At 39.7% G+C, this 15,420-nt stretch overlaps 1 protein-coding gene across 1 annotated transcript; it reads left to right on the forward strand.

The window, feature by feature from the left end:
- The first annotated feature begins 4,919 nt into the window (after positions 1-4,919).
- Positions 4,920-14,783, forward strand: LOC136755344 (arrestin domain-containing protein 3-like). Its single transcript, XM_066711851.1, has 6 exons — positions 4,920-5,380; positions 5,942-6,002; positions 6,450-6,597; positions 6,886-6,988; positions 7,538-7,797; positions 13,035-14,783. The coding sequence occupies exons 1-6, from the start codon at positions 5,122-5,124 to the stop codon at positions 13,125-13,127; spliced, it is 924 nt and encodes a 307-aa protein (XP_066567948.1). The 5' UTR covers positions 4,920-5,121; the 3' UTR covers positions 13,128-14,783.
- The last annotated feature ends 637 nt before the right edge of the window (positions 14,784-15,420 follow it).

Here is a 15,420-nt window from a genome sequence, read left to right on the forward strand (position 1 = left end):
TTTGGGGGTGTTTTTCTGCTAAGGGGACAGGACAACTGCACTGCATCAAAGGGACAATGGACGGGGCCATGTACCATCAAATCTTGGGTGAGAACCTCCTTCCCTCAGCCAGGGCATTGAAAATGGGTCGTGGATGGGTATTCCAGCATGACAATGACCCAAAACACACAGCCAAGGCAACAAAGGAGTGGCTCAAGAAGAAGCACATTAAGGTCCTGGAGTGGCCTAGCCAGTCTCCAGACCTTAATCCCATAGAAAATCTGTGGAGGGAGCTGAAGGTTTGAGTTGCGAAATGTCAGCCTCGAAACCTTGATGACTTGGAGAGGATCTGCAAAGAGGAGTGGGACAAAATCCCTCCTGAGATGTGTGCAAACCTGGTGGCCAACTACAAGAAACGTCTGACCTCTGTGATTGCCAACAAGGGTTTTGCCACCAAGTACTAAGTCGAAGGGGTCAAATACTTATAATTTATAAATTTTTTGAAATGCGTTTTTCTGGATTTTTTTGTTGTTATTCTGTCTCTCACTGTTAAAATACACCTACCATTAAAATTATATAATTATTATTATAGAAAAAATAATTTCTTTATCAGTGGGCAAACGTACAAAATCAGCAGGGGATCAAATATTTTTTCCCTCACTGTATAAGATGTGTCTACAACACTTGCGAGTTTCTTGAGTTTTCATGCATGTATGAGCAAAATCCCAAAACTCACCAAATTCTGTTACATTATGTCACTTATGACAGCAAATATCTTCAGAACTATAGCCTAATATACTTAAATTATCAGTGATTGAACTAGTAGAAAGATCTGTGAAAGTTGATGAAGCCAAGTTGATAGGACAAAAAACCTGGCTGCTGTACACCAACCAAAATGAAAGCTTTGCATGTCAGCCACATCATGACATTCATTATGTAGACCTCTACCTCCATCATGTGGCCAGACTTAGGAATTGCATTCTGCATCTTGAATGACACAATGAAAACTTCACATATATGCTAGAATTATGTGAAAAATACAATGGTACCTTACAAAACTGATGTATGCAATCAAGAAATTAATATTATACCTCACTGACATTGAAATACACACTTCAAGTGACAAAAGATTGAAAACCTCAAATCTATACTACAGTGGATTAGAATTGAAAATTACACATTTAATAACACATGCATTTAAACTACAAATGCCTGCTCAAATCTGAAACCTACTGATACAACATGGAAGCCTTAAAAGTTGCATGCAACTTCTAGTTTTTATTTTTTTCTTCCGCCAAAATTTCGAATGCCCCTAAAACGCTCATGCATTCATTAAAACTCACGAAACTCGCAAGTGTTACAAATTATACCTACAAATGCAGTGAAAACTACACGTGTCAGTCACATGGTGCCACCGCCATGTTGCGATTAGAGGCGAAATTGTGAAATTATACAAAAATCTTCTTCTCCAAAACCAACGGACACATGCATATGCCACTTCATACACATGCATACCTTATGCCCCACTATTACGCTTGTTCATCAGAAGTTGCTCGGTCCCACGCTTTGTCCGCCAGGCTGCGTTTTCTGATTCAAGCTTTGGTGCCTTCTACTCCATGCCACTTATACCCACTGTGCCACAAATTGGTATGCATCACACTAGTATAGAGTACTACCAAGGTTGTTAAAGGCGAGTTGCCCCAGTGAAAAACATGGGTGCTGTGGGCCAATGAAATAAAACGTCTGCGTCGCTTCAGACAAGTATCACATTACCTCTACACTGGAATACAGTATGCACATGAAACTCAGCACCTATGTCTATGTCTGTGCATTGAACATAAAACCTGATAATTAAGTTTGTGAGGTACACGATTAAGCCGCAATATTGAATTTAACATTTGTCCGCGTGCAAAAATGAAAACGGTTACTACTCCGGATCTCTAAAGTCCAGTGCCCTGAAACTTTGCATGTATTAAATAGACACTGCTATCTATCACGTCTGCAAGAGACAAGTGACTGTGTGCAACAACATGGCAGCCACAAGAAAATGACTTTGCACATATGCAAAATACGCGTATTTATAAAAGCATGAAAATGACCCCAGAAAAACCTATCAGCAAAATTAAAAAACTCACCAAATTGTGTTACATTATGTCACTTATGAGAGCAAATATCTTCAGAACTGTAGCCTAATGTACTTAAATTGTTAGTGATTAGACTAGTACAAAGATCTGTCAAAGTTGATGAAGCCAAATTGATAGGACACAAAACCTGGCTGCTAGCACACCAACCAAAATGACAGCTTCACATGTCAGCCTCAACATGACAGTCCTTATGTAGACCTCTAACTCCATCATGTGGCCAAACTTGAGAATTACATTCTGTATGTTGAATGACACAATAATGAAAACTTCACATATATGCTAGGAATAAGTAAAATGCAATGGAACCTTACAGAATTGATGCATGCAAGCAAGAGATTAATATTATACTCCAGTGACACTGAAATGTGCACTTCAAGTGTCAAAAGATTGAAAACCTCAAATGTATACTACAGTGGATTAGAATTAAAAATTACACATTTAACAACACATGCATTTAAACTACAAATGTCTGCTCAAATCTGAAACCTAATGATACAACATGGAAGCCTTAAAAGTTGCATGCAACTTCTAGTTGTTTTTTTTCTTCCGCCAAAACTTCTAATGCCCCTAAAACGCTCATACATGCATGAAAACTCATGAAACTCGCAAGTGTTGTAGACACAACTTATACCTACAAATGCAGTGAAAACTACACGTGTCGGTCACATAGTGCCGCCGCCATGTTGCGATTAGAGGCGAAATTGTGAAATGCTACAAAAATCTTCTTCTCCAAAACCAACGGACACATGCATATGCCACTTCATACACATGCATACCTTATGCCCTACTGTTACACTTGTTCATCAGAAGTTGCTCGGTCTCACGCTTTGTCCGCCAGGCTGCGTTTTCTGATTCAAGCTTTGGTGCCTTCTACTCCAAGACACTTATTCCCACTGTGCCACAAATTGGTATGCATTACAGTACTACAGAGTACTACCAAGGTTGTTAAAGGCGAGTTGCCCCAGTAAAAAACTTGGGTGCTGTGGGCCAATGAAAAAAAACGTATGCACCGCATCAGACAAGTTACACATTTCCTGGACACTGGAATGCAGTACACACATGAAACTCTGCACATGTGTGTATGCCTCTGCCTTGAAGAGAAAAGCAGAAAATGAAGTTTGTGGGCTACACGGTTTAGCCGTAATGTTGGATTTAACATGAATCCACATGCGAATATGAAAACGGTTACTACTCCAGAATGATAAAGCCCAGTGCCCTGAAACTGTTCATTTATTACATAGATACTGTAATCTATCAAATGTGCAAAAAGCAAGTTACTGCGTGCAAGAACATGGCAGCCACAAGTAAATGACTGAGCACGTATGCAAAATATGCGTATTTATAAAAGCATGAACTTTGACCCCCAAAAAACCCCATGAGCCATATTCAAAAACTCACCAAACTTGGCACAATAATAAATGACAATGTTATGCTTGAATGTGGTGAGTTTTGTCACCAACGGTGAAACGGCGCACTGGTACCGATGCTGAAGGCCATGTCACATGCAGCATTGAATATCTACAGAACAGTGAATCCTAAGGTGCTTAAATTTTCAGTGATTAACACTAGTACAAACATCAGTCAAAGCTGAAAAAGCCAAGTTGATTGGACAAAAAACATGGCTGCTATACACCAATGAAAATGACAGCCTCAACCATATACTGACATTCGTTATGTAGCCCTCTACCTCCATCATGAGGACAAACATGGAAATTGCATTCTGTATCTTCAATGCAGAAAACTTGAAACATTCAAATGTCCATAAAACGCTTATACATGCATGAAAACTCACGAAACTCACAAGTATTGTAGAAACCACTTATACACACAAATTCCATAAAAACTGCACATGCTAGTGTCATGGTGTTGCTAAAAACTGTAATAGGAATCTAAATTGTGAAATGCAACAGAAATCTTCTTCTCCAAAACCTAATGACATTTGCATATGCCACTTCACACACATGCATACCTTATGCCCCACTATTATGCTTGTTCATCAGAAGTTCCTCGAGGGCACACTTTGCCTGCCATGTAGAATTCTCTGATTCCAACTTTGGTGTCTTCTAATCCATGCCACTTATACCCACTGTGCCACAAATTGGCATGCATGACATAGTCCTACTATGGGTGTCAAAGGCTAGTTGCCCCAGTGAAAAACATGGGTGCTGTGGGCGAATGAAAAATAAACATATGTGTCGCTTCAGACAAGTATCACATTACCTCTACACTGGAATACAGTACGCAACATGAAACTCAGCACCTATGTCTATGTCTCTGTTCATACAATCAGTGTGTCGCCCCGCAGTGTACAGAGCTGCTCTGCACATACAATCAGTGTGTCGCCCCGCAGTGTACAGAGCTGCTCTGTTCATACAATCAGTGTGTCGCCCCGCAGTGTACAGAGCTGCTCTGTTCATACAATCAGTGTGTCGCCCCGCAGTGTACAGAGCTGCTCTGCTCATACAATCAGTGTGTCGCCCCGCAGTGTACAGAGCTGCTCTGTTCATACAATCAGTGTGTCGCCCCGCAGTGTACAGAGCTGCTCTGTTCATACAATCAGTGTGTCGCCCCGCAGTGTACAGAGCTGCTCTGCTCATACAATCAGTGTGTCGCCCCGCAGTGTACAGAGCTGCTCTGTTCATACAATCAGTGTGTCGCCCCGCTTCTAGGTGCCAGTTACGCTGGATGTAACCGATCCGGTGTTCAGCGGGAGGGGACTTATTCCTTGGAGATCATGATTACAATAATCCCCTTAGCAATTATGCAACCACTCCTTTTTGTATTCTTCCAGAAGTGGGTTGTGGCTCAAAACAAGGAACTTGTATCTGAGAAGTTTTGTTTGATCACATTTTCTGAGAACGCAAGTTGAAAGTAGTTTGATAACAGACATGTGAGGTGTTTTTATACTTTATACTTATTTACTCACTAGGCTATTACACGCAAGGAACTCTTTTTAACTTGTAGCAGCATTACAGTGTTTATATGATTTATCCTCAAGATGTTCAAGGGAACGGTGACCAATCTGTCAATCAGCTACGATGCTCTGAACGAGAGCAATACGTTTTCCAGAGGAGATGTTATATCAGGACGAGTGACTTTTGACGTTTCAAAGGAGATCAAGGTGGAGTATCTCACAGTTAGTGCGAAAGGAAAAGCTTCGGTTCACTGGACTGAAAGATATGGCAGACATACAGCTTTTTATAAAGCAAAAGAAAGGTACATCAAACTGGAAAATATCATCATAAAACAAAACTCTGGTAAGACATTACACATTATATCTGTATTTCCTAGCTGAAGAGTTTTAAATGTGTATATTGTATGGGCCGCCACATGTAAAACAGCGCATTTTTTCCGAGTGTCTTTTTTCACAGATTTTGCTCGCAGTCAATGTTAAATTGGTACCTTTGTTTTTATAAAAAGTGTGTGGTGTTTTACATTTGGCGCCCCATAATATTGTGGTTAACTTCGAGGGAATATATTTAAACCACTCAAAACCGGATCATGGTTTATTAGCAATATAAATTGGATATGTTACCTGATCTTTTGTAAACATGCGTTGCAGTATCTCTGGTTACAACCATGAAGGTCATTTCTGGTATCCATTTTTATTTCATCTGAAAATCCCTCCACCTGAGCATCACGTAGCACAGATGATCAGGCCGGTCTGAGAATTGAGACGTTGCCACTCTGATGCGCATGTTTTCAAACACACAGCAATACGAGCTCACAGGTGCTTTACATGTACAAGTCTAATACTTGTGTTTGTTTGTTTTAATTAAAATGTTAAATGTTATTTATCGATTTACTCCCTCCCCCAGAACAAAATAACCTACAGCCAGGAACCCACGTGTACTCATTCACTTTTCAAATTCCCATGATGTAAGTAAGAGACTGAATTAAATTAAAGACGTGTCATAATGCACATTTCTCATGCCTCTCTGGAAGAAGAAGAAGAAGAACAAGAAATACAGGAAGAGCTACATTACTGAAGTTTGTTTGCTCTCACACTGTGCATTTTAGTGTTTTGAATTGCATTGTGGTGTCAGGACATATACTGTGCAACTGGAAATATGATTTCTCTTAAGTGCAAGAAAGTCCTTAATGATTTTCAATGTATATACACAGAGACATCTACAAATAATAATTTTGGAGGTCGGGCCAAACTTTTTTTTTTTTTCGCCAAATACAAATTTTAAAAACTTTTTTTTTTAATGTAACATTGATATTTTAGTCATCAAGAATAAATCTTAAAAAATTCTTGACTCCTAAATGTGTTGCAGGTGTGGTAATAACGTATGTATATATCCTTCCCTCCTTCTAAAATAGAGAATTACCATCATCATTTGTAGGGATGTATGGTAAGGTGGTTTACCAGCTTGAGGCCAAACTACACAGACCATGGCATCTGCCCAACACATCTGTTAAGGGGTTCACTGTCATCAATCCTGTTAACATCCAAAGTCCTGAACTGCTGGTATCACTTTCCTATATTGTAGTTTCACATTCAAAACATTGCAAATAAATGTAATTTCCTATAGGTTAATTACTTACATGTTCCAGTGATTGTATTGCATTTGCACATTTTGTCACTGCATCTAACTAGAGTACTGGAGCAAATTCTCTTAAAATTCACTTAACAACATTAAAAACACACTCCAGTAATGTTATCTCTCTTGTTCAGTCTTGTCAGCATAAACACATAATGTATGTAATGTTGCTTTCTACAGCTATCACACATGTCACAGCTGTTCTGTTTTTGCAGGCCCCACAGATGGCTTCGAAAAACAAGACTGTGTGTTGCCTGTGCTGTGCCTCAGGTCCCATCGCCTTAAGTGCCAGAATTGAAAGGAGGGCCTTCACCCTCGGTAAAAACGACACAACAGTTCTGCATCTGTTACTCCTGAATGGACAGTTTTTCTGAAGCTACTGTATGAAAATGCTTGCCTAGAAATTGCATCCAGAAGAGCACACTGACACAGATAACAATCTTATTGAAGGGTTTCCCTTGCAATTGCAGCAGTGCATTACCTGAATTAAATACCCCTGAAATCTGTTAAGAATACTGCTTCTTTGCATCTTCATTTTATCCCAGTGTCCCATTAACTTAGTAATTAGCCATCCTGAAACTGTAAACAAATAAAAAAACAAACATATATAATCTGTCAGGATGTACCATGAAGTTACAGTTGTTCCCCAAAGGTGTACCTCAAGTCTGTTTTCTTCACTTTATCATAGTACAAAATTGATCAGAAACAAGCATCACCTCCAGTGAATGCCTGGAGAAACCTGACAATAAAGCCTTCATTAACCATTTCCACCATTTCAATTCAGTATGCAAGTGTAGTTTTGTGCAATGTTTACTGTTGTTTGTCCATGTAAATGATCCCTTACTGGTCTGTACTTTCAACCAACAGGTGAATCAATAAGAATTTTTTCGGAAATAGAGAATGGCTCCTCCCGGACCATCAGACCAAAGGCAGAAATTGTGCAAAAACAGACCTTCTATGCTAGAGGAAAAGAAAAGTCCCTTGTTACAAAAATTGTCAGCGTGGAAGGAGAGCCTTTCTTTTCTGGAAAAACAGGAACATGGAATGGAGAGTTGCCCAGAATACCTTTCAACACCTCCTTTTCAATCCAGAACTGCCAGATTTTGAAAGTGGAATACATAGTTGTGGTGTGTATGGGCGTTTTAATTCTCTTATCTGATGTAGCCTGTTCTAGTTGCACCTTCTTCTAAGGCTACATTATATTTTATTTTCCTTCATTGAATTGTTTTACAAGGGGACTCCTATTTTAGGCCAAAATGTATATGTATTATCAGGTTATAAAATCTTGTAAGTGTTTGAAAATTTAAAAAAAAATGCAAATATGTGTGTGTGTGTTTGTGTGTGTATATGTGTGTATATATATACTTTTGCAAGGGACTGTATATATATACAGTGAGGGAAAAAAGTATTTGATCCCCTGCTGATTTTGTACGTTTGCCCACTGACAAAGAAATGATCAGTCTATAATTTTTATGGTAGGTGTATTTTAACTGTGAGAGACAGAATAACAGCAAAAAAATCCAGAAAAACGCATTTCAAAAAAGTTATACATTGATTTGCATGTTAATGAGGGAAATAAGTATTTGATCCCCTATCAATCAGCAAGATTTCTGGCTCCCAGGTGTCTTTTATACAGGTAACGAGCTGAGATTAGGAGCACTCTCTTAAAGGGAGTGCTCCTAATCTCAGCTCGTTACCTGTATAAAAGACACCTGTCCACAGAAGCAATCAATCAATCAGATTCCAAACTCTCCACTATGGCCAAGACCAAAGAGCTGTCCGAGGATGTCAGGGACAAGATTGTAGACCTACACAAGGCTGGAATGGGGTACAGGACCATCGCCAAGCAGCTTGGTGAGAAGGTGACAACAGTTGGTGCGATTATTCGCAAATGGAAGAAACACAAAATAACTGTCAGTCTCCCTCGGTCTGGGGCTCCATGCAAGATCTCACCTCGTGGAGTTTCAATGATCATGAGAACGGTGAGGAATCAGCCCAGAGCTACACGGGGGGATCTTGTTAATGATCTCAAGGCAGCTGGGACCATAGTCGCCAAGAAAACAATTGGTAACACACTACGCCGTGAAGGACTGAAATCCTGCAGCGCCCGCAAGGTCCCCCTGCTCAAGAAGCACATGTACAGGCCCGTCTGAAGTTTTTAATGAACATCTGAATGATTCAGAGGAGAACTGGGTGAAAGTGTTGTGGTCAGATGAGACCAAAATGTAGCTCTTTGGCATCAACTCAACTCGCCGTGTTTGGAGGAGGAGGAATGATCCCAAGAACACCATCCCCACCGTCAAACATGGAGGTGGAAACATTATGCTTTGGGGGTGTTTTTCTGCTAAGGGGACAGGACAACTGCACCGCATCAAAGGGACGATGGACGGGGCCATGTACCGTCAAATCTTGGGTGAGAACCTCCTTCCCTCAGCCAGGGCATTGAAAATGGGTCATGAATGTGTATTCCAGCATGACAATGACCCAAAACACACAGCCAAGGCAACAAAGGAGTGGCTCAAGAAGAAGCACATTAAGGTTCTGGAGTGGCCTAGCCAGTCTCCAGACCTTAATCCCATAGAAAATCTGTGGAGGGAGCTGAAGGTTCGAGTTGCCAAATGTCAGCCTCGAAACCTTAATGACATGGAGAGGATCTGCAAAGAGCAGTGGGACAAAATCCCTCCTGAGATGTGTGCAAACCTGGTGGCCAACTACAAGAAACGTCTGACCTCTGTGATTGCCAACAAGGGTTTTGCCACCAAGTACTAAGTCGAAGGGGTCAAATACTTATTTCCCTCATTAGCAAGCAAATCAATTTATAACTTTTTTGAAATGCATTTTTCTGGATTTTTTTGTTGTTATTCTCTCTCTCACTGCTAAAATACATCTACCATTAAAATTATAGACTGATCATTTGTTTGTCAGTGGGCAAACATACAAAATCAGCAGGGGATCAAATACTTTTTTCCCTCACTGTATATATATATATACAGTCCCTTGCAAAAGTATTCAGACCCCTGACCAATTCTCTCATATTAGTGAATTACAAATGGTACATTGAAATGTCATTCTGTTTGATATTTTATTTTAAAACACTGAAGCTCTAAGTCAATTATTGTAAAGTGACATTGGTTAAACAATTAAACACTGAAATATATTGCTTGCATAAATATTCAACCCTACATATTAATATTTGGTGGAGCCACCTTTTCGCTGCAATAACAGCATCAATAAGTCTTTTTGGTACCAGGTTTGCACAGTGTCAGAGTGATTTCAGCCCATTCTTCTTGGCAAATTTCCTCCAGGTAGTTCAGTTGGTTGGACAATGCTAGTGGACTGCAATGTTGAAATAGTGCCACAGATTCTCAATAAGATTGAAATCAGGACTTTGACTTGGCCACTGTAGGACATTCACCCATAGGCGGATTTCCCAGGTGGGGATGGGGGGACACACGACCCCCCCATCCTGGGAAAAATATGATTTGTACCCCCAATATATCAATATATCCATATTAATAATATGCAAGGAAAGCACTTGTGCTGATTATACACTTAATTGCGTATTTTTAAGTTTAAAGATTGCGACCCCCTGCCCTTTGCCTCACAATGGTTTGATCCACTGCCTCCCACCCTCAGCTGTGGCACATGATGCAGATACAGTGCATGTGTGGGAATCTGACAGAGTCTGTTGTTGGTCGCTGACCTCCAGTAAGTAGATCAAACAAAGGATATGTTAGACATTGCTTTACTTCTACCAAACAATACAATGAAACACATTGATAACCATCACCAGTCTTCATTTTTGCTGCACTGAATTACAGGTCACTCTTTATGTTAGCTAGCGGTTAGCTGACGTTTGCTAGCTAACTACAGTGTGTAGTATGATACTTATTCTTTTGTTTAGTAGTTTTCAGTTTTTAGTACATGACAGTACACTAATTATTTATTGTTATGTTATTTAAAATTGCATACTTTGTGTGACATACTTGTCCTTAACTGTTGTTTGAAGAGTTGAGACACTGACTGAATGATAAATACGTTTTTTTGAAGGATATTTTGGTTGATTTAATTGGGTTATTCATTGAAGTAGTTCTTTCGGTTTTAGAACTGTACTTATTTTGAGCTCTTTGTTCTTGTAAAGCTGTTGTAGTAGACTCAAGCCAGTGGCACATATTTAAAGACTACATAAATGTATCATAAAAAGTAAAATAAAAAGGTCAATTCAATACTGAGACCAACTTTGTGATGGTTCTCAATGGAGATTCTTTTACATGAGATCGCACCATGCTCATTGTATTTACAAAAACTGCTCCCATACAGTGTACAGTACCATTGCCACCTAATGGCCTTTCTTGGTATTGCTGGTTGTAAATACAAATACCTGCATACATACCAGACTGATAAGGAACACTGCTATTACATATTACTACTAGTAGTATTATAATGATTTAAACATTTGAACAGGTTAGGACAACCCTTCAGTTAACTACCTATCAATTATCCAGTAGTATATTGAGGAACAATAATAAATACATTTAAATTATTATAACGTAGGCTATTTGTTACAGCACTACTTTTGGTGTCCCCCTCAGGAATTGCTCTTGAGAAAAGTTCATGTAATTGTCCCCTCAAAAGTTGATATCAGATTTACACTTTACACGCTGCATTCACCTTTTTGTTCTGGAGTCACTCCAATGTTGCTTTGGCCTTATGCTTGGGATCATTGTCCTGCTGAAAGGTGAATTTCCTCTCCCAAGTTTCAGTTTTTTAGTGGACTGCAACAGGTTCTCTTTCAGTATTTCCCTGTATTTTGCTCCATCCTTTCTTTCTTCAATTTTAACAAGATGCCCATTCCCCACTGTTGAGAAGCATCCCCACATCATGATGCTGCCACCACCACACTTCACTGTAGGGATGGTGTGTCTTGAGGCATGGGCAGTGTTAGGTTTGCATCACACATAGCGTTTTGAGTTTTGGCCAAAAAGCTCTATCTTTGTCTGAATACAAAACCTTTGATTGTTGGCCTTTCTGTGTCTTCTCTCACAAGTCACATTCTTGTTAGAGCATTTCAAACACAACAAAAAATGAATGTATCATTTTAAATTCAGTAATATGAGAGAATTGGTCAGGGGTCTGAATACTTTTGTAAGGCATTGTGTGATTATATATATATATATATATATATGTGTTAAAGGATAAAATTAAAGGGAAAACCAACATAAAGTGTCTCAGTAAGGTGTTGGGCACCATGAGCCACCAGAACAGCTTCAGTGCTCTTGGCACAGATTCTACGAGTCTCTGGACTCTACTGGAGGGATGAATACCATTCTTCCAAAATATATTCCCTCATTTGGTGTTTTGATGATGGTGGTGGAGAGTGCTGTCTAACACATTGGTCTAAAATCTCCCATAGGTGTTCAATTGGGTTGAAATCTGGTGACTGTGAAGGCCATAGCATATGATTCACATCATTTTCATACTCATCAAACCATCCAGTGACCCCTCGTGCCCTGTGGATGGGGGCATTGTTATCCTGGAAAAGACCATTGCCATCAGGATAGAAATATGTCACCATAGGATAAAGGTGATCACTCAGAATAACTTTGTAATGATTTGCAGTGACCCTTCCCTCTAAGGGGACAAGTGGACCCAAACCATACCAGAAAAATGCCCCCCACAGCATAACAGAGCCTCCGGACCCCCCTCACTGTAGGGGTCAAGCAGTCAGGCCTGTACCATTCTCTTGGTGTCGCCACACAAGCACTTGCCCACTTGTTGAGAAGGATGACTCATCACTTTTTTCCACATCTCTGTCAACCAGTGCCTATGGTTTTTGCACCACTGAACTCTCCTCTTACCATCTCCTCTTGCTATCGTGATCCAAAATCGAGGTCAGCTGGGCCTGCTCAGTATTTTTATAAATGCCCCAGAGCATGATAGGATGTTAATTGCTTAATTGTATCATGCAGTACACCTGTTTGGAGGCATCTGCATTCATTATGTTCCTCCACTCATTGATTCAGGTTTTTCCCTTAATTTGTCACCCGTCTGTATGTGTGTGTGTGTGTTTTGTTCATATATGAGGGTGAAAGGGTGAACACCTCCATTTGCCCAGTATATGTCCTGACACTACACTACAATTTAAAAGATTTTAAAAGTTTAAAGTGTGTAGTGTTTGTTGTCTGCCATGGCTTTATCTGTATGCTTTATGTTGTAATCTGAATTTCCTTAATGACCATAAAGTATTGTAATCAAGTACAATTTGGTGGAAAGTAAAATTACTCAGTCGATAATACCTGACTGTGTGATAGAATGTGTCTGACAGGGAGATCGAGGTTTGATTGCAGCTCTGTTTCTTTTACAGGTTTATGTGGCTATTCCTGCTGCGATAGATCTTTCTGTTGAGTTCCCAGTGATTATCTCCTCCTTCCCCATGGACTACCCGATGTACATGTAGACCTTCCTTGTGAACTTGCACTCAGTGCTGGAGTTCTCTTCTAGAGTGTTGAGAAGCTGAGTGGCATGGTGGTGCAGTGGTTAGTGCTGTTACCTCACAGCTGCAGGGGTCCTGGGTTTAAGTCTTGCCTGTTTGTGTGGAATTTACATGTTCTCCTGTGTCTGTATGGGTTTCCTCTGGGCAATCTGGTTTCCTCCCACTGTCCAAAGATATGCAAGTTAGGTTAATTGGCTACACTAAATTGCCGTGTGTGTGTTGCCCAGCAATGGACTGGTGTCCCATCCTGGGTGTGTTTCGGTACATTAAAGTGGACAGTATGGGATGTTTGTTAGTGTACAGCATTATGTTCTCCCACTGTGTATCCCTCTGTCTAGTGTTCTGTTTCCTCATTTGGGCTGGAAACAGCCCTCCCCATCTTGCGTGTCTTTCCCCAGTTCTTTCTGCTGCCTATTCCTACCTTTATAAAGGTGGATTGTAAGTGTATAGCATTATGTTGGGTGTATTTTGATAAGAGCATTTTAGCTCTGAGCTGAAGCACTGATCTAAAGAAGACCTCCCCCCCTCAAAGTTATCAGATTTCCTTAAAGCGTGGGATTGGTTTACATCACAGTGACAGTCTTGGGAGGATGGCACCGAGAATGGGCCAAATAGCTTGGAATCCCTGTGGTGAGATGTCTGGGGAAGGGGGCCTGTAGGTAATAAAAACTCTTTGAAGTGGACGAGAGCCGAAATCCCGACATAGAGCTACGAACCCGGGCCAACCGGCATTTCCAAAAGATGGCATGGATTGACATCAGTCATAAATCAAGCCCCCCTCCAATAGGACACTGGGGGCTGAAACCGAAATCCAATCTCACAAACTCAAGAAACAATCATCTATTGATCTGACAGGCGTATAAAGGGTAGCGAACCAGACTGCCTTTGTCCCAAACCACACGGACCTTGTGCCGCGTGCTGTTATCTGAGCCAGAAGCCAGAGAGGCCTCTCTGCGACGAAGTTCAGATAAGTTTAACAGTTTGGAGTTCATCATTCATGACATTTGAGAAATCAATTAGAAATGTTAATCTGTGATTCATAACTCTAGAATGTGTAATATCATTTAGTTTTGCTTAAATATAAATGTGTTTTGCATTAAACTGTTTTGTTGATAATTTTAGAGAAATATCTTCTCATTCCTGTTTAGTCTGAAATTGACACACGTTAATAGACATTAGATTATTGGTGGCCCTGCCTACCCTTAATCATTGAATAATAATCAGTTAAGGGAAATTGTGGTGACAAGTAATGATAGGATCTTTCTCAGCACCTAAACGTAAATGAGACTGATATATATATATAACGAGAAGTTACCTGACATAAATACTAACCTGCGTAGTTATTTGATGTCCGACTAACAATACTAATGAGAGACTCACCTTTGTCTTACTAACCGGTATTGTAGTCAATGTGTTTATAACCTTTTTTGTTTAACGATTTGTGTGATATCATATGCAATCCCATGGTCTTTGATTTGGTCACGGAAGTGATTTGTCTTTGATTTGTTGATCTAGAGTTGAATTTTAATTAGTTTTTCCCTTTTGTTTAATTAGTGTAGTGCTACATTTAGTCTTTGTTTTTAATAAATTTGACAATTTATATCTTTGGAATTGGTGTCTGCGTCCAATTATTACGGAAATTGAGTTCTACAAGATTCCAGGATTCGTGATAAGGTGATACTATAAATTCACTTCTTTAATTGAAATGTATAAGTGTACCTTACGCTACAAGTGCATGCAAGAAAATAAAGAGCATTGAGTTTTCGTGTTTCTGAACCCCTGTTTGGCAGTAAGTTTGAAAACTGTTACAATATATTATTATTATTATTATTATTATTATTATTATTATTAATAATAATAATAATAATAATAACAATAACAACATGAAGTATAAACACCATAATATCTGCATTAATTTAAAAATGCAACACCAGCACAATAAGCACAGATTACAGATTTCCTTCAAACAAAAAAGTGACAAAAATAGGGACTAAAACAATGTATATATGCATTTATACTAATTTGTTGCACTGAACACGTAACAATATAAATGCACAACTTAAATGTCACGGAATTTATTTAACAACAACATCTGAAAAAGGAAGTACTGCCCAAGGGGGAGGGGTTTCTGTGCACTTCCGTAGGAACCCGATCAAAATGTCACTACCACGTAACACGGGAGCAGTTGTCATCTATTAGCACAGCTGATGCAGGACAACAGCAGGCTCTACCATGACAATCAAACCAAAACATTGCG

Source organism: Amia ocellicauda, chromosome 8 (genome assembly GCF_036373705.1).
Source record: "Amia ocellicauda isolate fAmiCal2 chromosome 8, fAmiCal2.hap1, whole genome shotgun sequence".
Taxonomy (NCBI): Eukaryota; Metazoa; Chordata; class Actinopteri; order Amiiformes; family Amiidae; genus Amia; species Amia ocellicauda.